Source organism: Spermophilus citellus, assembly GCF_964194105.1.
Source record: "Spermophilus citellus genome assembly, chromosome: 8".
Taxonomy (NCBI): domain Eukaryota; kingdom Metazoa; phylum Chordata; class Mammalia; order Rodentia; family Sciuridae; genus Spermophilus; species Spermophilus citellus.
This window is the reverse complement of record NC_138189.1, coordinates 5,469,483-5,474,123: the sequence shown is the minus strand read 5'-3', so window position 1 is coordinate 5,474,123 and position 4,641 is coordinate 5,469,483. Positions and strand designations below refer to the sequence as shown.

At 53.1% G+C, this 4,641-nt stretch overlaps 1 protein-coding gene across 1 annotated transcript; it reads right to left on the bottom strand.

Moving 5' to 3' along the window:
* Nucleotides 1-315: 315 nt before the first annotated feature.
* Nucleotides 316-4,274, bottom strand: CYTL1 (cytokine like 1). The gene is made up of 4 exons (XM_081304525.1): nt 4,069-4,274; nt 2,147-2,191; nt 1,852-1,980; nt 316-858 (listed from the first exon to the last, which is right to left on the bottom strand). The coding sequence occupies exons 1-4, from the start codon at nt 4,213-4,215 to the stop codon at nt 775-777; spliced, it is 405 nt and encodes a 134-aa protein (XP_081160651.1). The 5' UTR covers nt 4,216-4,274; the 3' UTR covers nt 316-774.
* Between the last annotated feature and the right edge of the window lie 367 nt (nt 4,275-4,641).

Sequence of the window (4,641 nt, the reverse complement as noted above, 5' to 3'; positions counted from 1 at the left end):
TGAGATGCCCGTCTCCACGTTTGTCATTGAAGCCAAAGAACTGAAAGAAGGATGATTACATTGCCCCCAGAGGCCCCACGCTGCCTGTGGGGGCAATGTAATCTGTCCCCACCGTCTGCACCCCAAGGGACCTCCCACCTCCAGCATAAATTGGCACATCTCCTAAAGCCGTGGGAGTGGACATTCATGCAGCCCATGCAGCTGACCCGGACTCCTGCTCCTGATGGAAAGGGGAAGGGAGCCGCTCTCCTGTGGAGAGCAGGAGATTTCAGCAAGTCGCAGAGAACATGGGTTTTGCGGTGAAGATGTTTTTATTTGATTTTCATCAGCTTTCAGGGAAAGAGTGTTTTTGCAGCGCTATGTAAAAAGCCTCACAAATACATCTTAAAAGCAGTAACATTTCTTTAAAAATGAAAGAAGGGCCCGGGAGCTTGTGATGAGGGAAGGCATAAAACAGAAGCTTGGTCAGGGGTCGGCAGGTTCCCAACAAGGAAGAGGCGGGTGCATGTGTGCCCCGCTCTCGCCATGGTCAGGACCACCGCTCTGTGTGGGCTCAAGTTCCTGGCCCTGCAGGAGAAGCCGTGAGCCCTCTTCCTGGTGCATCTGACCACCAAGGCACAGCAGAGCGGGCCTCCCGCCCCGTGCTCCAGGCAGGCCCCCCGAGCAGCAGGGCTGAGGCCCACCACGGGAGGCCTGTGGGGCTGTGGCTTCCACCCACCATCTGGGCAGACGCACAGCCTCAGGCCTCTGGGTTCTTTCTCCAGTCTGGCCGCCTTAGCTCTGGCCCTCAGGAGGGCCCATGGTCACCGGGATTGGGTGCTCCAAGGCGTTGCAGTCATCAGAGAGGAAAACCAGGTCCTGCAAAAGACGCACAATGAGGGGGCCCTAGAGCCAGGCGCAGCTCCAGGACTCTCGGTCATCCTGTCCTCGAAGGTCACACAAGTGTTCCCGGAGGGAAACCTCCACTCCCTCCTCCCAGGAGAGCCGGTCCCTGCTTTCTCCACATCCCTACAGGATCTCCTGTCCTACTGTCATGTCACGTGGGTTGAACAGGTGATGGAACAAGGGTGATGGAACCCTGCTTCTTGGCCACACCTGGGGCCCAGCACTGGGGTCGTGTGTGGGACAGGGTGGCTCTCAGCTCACCTGCTGGCAGTCACTGCACCTGCTTCTGCCATCTTGCCCCCCACAGACCAGGGGGAGAAGGGGATGAGGAGGGACGGGACATGGGGAAATGGGTGACAAATCTTTGCTACACAAAGAAATGTCAACTAATAGCCAGTGGCTGGGGTTTCTCTGGGGCTCACTCTGGCCAGGCAGGGGCTGGAGAGCCCAGGTGTGGCTGCTCTGTCGGGTGTCTTGGGATCAAGGGGGTCAGGATGGTTCTGGTGCATGGGAGGGTGTGATTCTTACCTTTCCAGTGATGTCACGAGGCGAGGACCAGAGTGTCCCCAGTTGACATGTTTGCATTGGGTAGGGGAAGATGAAGCCACAGTTCAGGGCCACCTGGGGCTGTAGCCTGTGCCCTGGGATCCCGTGGCTCTCCCCTCCCCTCTCCTACCAGAGCTCCCCCCCCCCCCCAGAGCACTCCTGGGGACCCTGCTCCTCCAGAAAGCTCCTCCCACAGGCCCTGCTTGGCTGGTGGCCGTCTGTCTCAGGGGGCCGGGAATGGTGCCCCGTGTAGCTGTCTCATGAATCCCCGTCACTCAGCGAGGAGATGGTGCTGCAGAAGCGCTTTGTGGATGTGAGCTCCTCCTAAGCCCCCTCCTCCCAGCTCTCGTCCTTGCGAAGCTCAGAACATCTCTGCTGACAGCAGGCAAACAGGAGGGCCCTCAGGAGGCGTCCACCTACCCTCCTGCAGAACGAGTTCATGATGGTGTACAGCTTCCGCACTTTGTCCTTCAGGGCATCCACGTGGGCCATTTTCCAACAGTGGGGTGAGGCCACGAACTCCCGCAGCTTGGCCAGCACACAGTAATTCTGGGAGTGGGCAATAGGAGAGGGTTCACGGGAGAAGTCAGCAGCCAGGGGGACAGGAGCCGGTGTCCTCCTGTACCTCTCCCACCCCATGGGGCCTCTCCCACCCCATGCTGGATGTTCAGCAGCAAAGGATGCAGACTGCCCCCACCAGGCAGAGCCCACTTACGTGGATATCCAGGTGCAGCCCGGGCAGGTACCTCACACAGGGCTCCTGCAGAAAGGACACAGGCTCAGCCTGGCCACAGAGGCTCTGGCCAGCCCAGCCCAGATCCTGGGGTCTTTCTTGGTGCTATGACACCTGAAAAACTTGCTAGTCTTACATGTCCATGCACCCCAAGCGGACAACTGGTCCAGCATTAACATATTTACTCTGATCTCCCATCTAAACTTTGTTTAAAATGCATCAGTTCTTTTGAGAAATTCATCATATTTTTTAAAGTCATAAAAGCCTTTGAGTCTAATGCAATAAAGAGCTTGAATTTAAGTCTTAAAAAAAACATATTTACTCTGAATCAAGGCACCATTTGATGCACACGCAAACACATAGTAACATTTAATAACCACCATGTATGTATACATAATAAAACAATTTTATAGCTGTTTAGTTATATGACAGTTCTACACCTATATATAGATACATGTAATATATAACAAGTATAAAATATACAAACATATACACAAATATGTATTATTATAAATTAATTACATAGAGTAAAATGGGTCCTGTGTAACCCTCTGCAGCACCCGCATAGAACTTTCCTATTGCTACATCTTACTCCTGGGTCGGTTCAGGGATGAAACCCTCAATTCCAGCCCGCCTGCGTGACCTCGGGCTCGTATCTTCCTCTGTGACCTAGTTTCTCAGTTGGGAAATGAAAGAGCTGGAATGTATAATCTTTCCACTTCTTTCTAGTTCTAACATTCTGAGCCTATGGGTTTTTCTTTTCTTTTTTTTTTTTAATACCTTTTAAAATCAGATTCTTTTAAAAGACGATGGCTCTGTCTCTTCCAAGGAAGGGATCGTGGTGCACCTACCCAGCCAAGTTCTTTTGTACCAAAGGGTATTAACTTACTCGACAATGTCATTAATAAGCAAGTTGCAAAACAGCTTGTGCCATTTGATCCCAATTTTGTTGCAGCCTGGCGCTTGGGTACCTTGGCACAGACAGGAGGCAGAAACGCCAGCCTTTGGAATGTAGTGGGAGCAGTCGCCTCTGGGTGACAGATTACAGCCATGCCTATTTTCCTCTTTGTGTGCATTTTCTGACTGTTCTACAAAGTATGTTACTTTTATAATAAGACATAAATACATGTTATTTGGCTTTAAAAAAGAAAACACAGAGAGGGTGTTAGAGTCCTGTAAACCCCAACATCTGAGAATCATTAGGTTCTTTTTGAAGCATTTACAAGCAGTCAAGAGACGCTGCTCAATTGTGCTGAAGCTCTTAATGAAGCTGAATTCATTGGTTTTCTCTGTCAGATGCTCGACTCAGCCACCCCTCTGGACACCCGACTCTGAATTCCTGGGTGTCCTCTTGACCCCAGCTAGCCACCCTTGCTCAGTCCTTTGACCCTCTGTGTGCCTGGGGCGGGTGGGGTGGGCAAGCTGTTGTCATCTATTCTACAGGCAGGAAACCGAGATAGCAGGCAGAGTGATCTGCCCAGGGTCCCCAGCAGGTAAGTGGTCACCACCCCTCAGCACACAGGGGTCACTGGGCTATGAGGTGACTCTGAAGTCCTAGACTCCGAGGGGAGCTGATCTTTTCTTTTGGTACATTTTACTACAGCGTCTCTGATATTTGCTAATAAGTTCAAACAAAACTTTGAGGTCTTTGGTTACTTTTCCTTATATCTTTAAAAAGGCGAATAATTGGCATATTTAGTAGGAGGGAAATATACAAAAGCCCTTGAGATTATCTTTTACTAGAAAAGAATGGCAGTCTTCTCTATTTTTCTTTTTCTCTCTCTTTTCCTTCTTTCCTTCTCCCCACCCTTTCTTTTTCATCAAAGCCATGTGTTTGGGAGGTGCATCTTCACGGAGCCTCCTGGCCTGGCTCCGGGGTGGGTGTGGGTGTGGGGGGGACTCACCCCTGGCTCTGCGGCCTGCAGCCCCTGGAACTCACTGGTGATCTCCCTGCTCAGGGTCAGCATCCTGGAGTAGCAGGTCGGGGGAGCGGGCCGTGCAGCAGGGAGCCCGGCCAGCAGCAGCAGGAGCAGGGACATCCAGAGCATCATGGTGTGGGCTCCCTGCAGCCTGGCCAGCCTCCCTTTTAAGCAGCAGCTGGGGGTGGCCCAGGGCCATGGCTCCACGCCTCCATTTCCTGTGGGCCCCGCCAGAGCCAGCCTGCCCGGTGGGTGGGAGAGGGGGTTTGGCACGCCCACCTGGGCCGGGACACTGAGTCCTTTCATTAGGATCCCATGAGGTGAGGATGGCTACCTGCACCTGGGGGCGCATCTGGAGGGAAGCGGGCCCTGCCTCTGGCACGGTTTCCACCAGCGGTGTCCCTCCTTGGGAACTTTTCTGACACTGACAAGGAGCAGCAGTGAGGGGCAGAGGCCAGGAGGGAGAGAGAGAGAAGAAGGGGAGGTGGGTCAGAGGCTAGGAGGGCTGACTCTATAAAGCTGGCTGAGGATCTCCTGCAGCAGAGCTGGCGGGAGTGA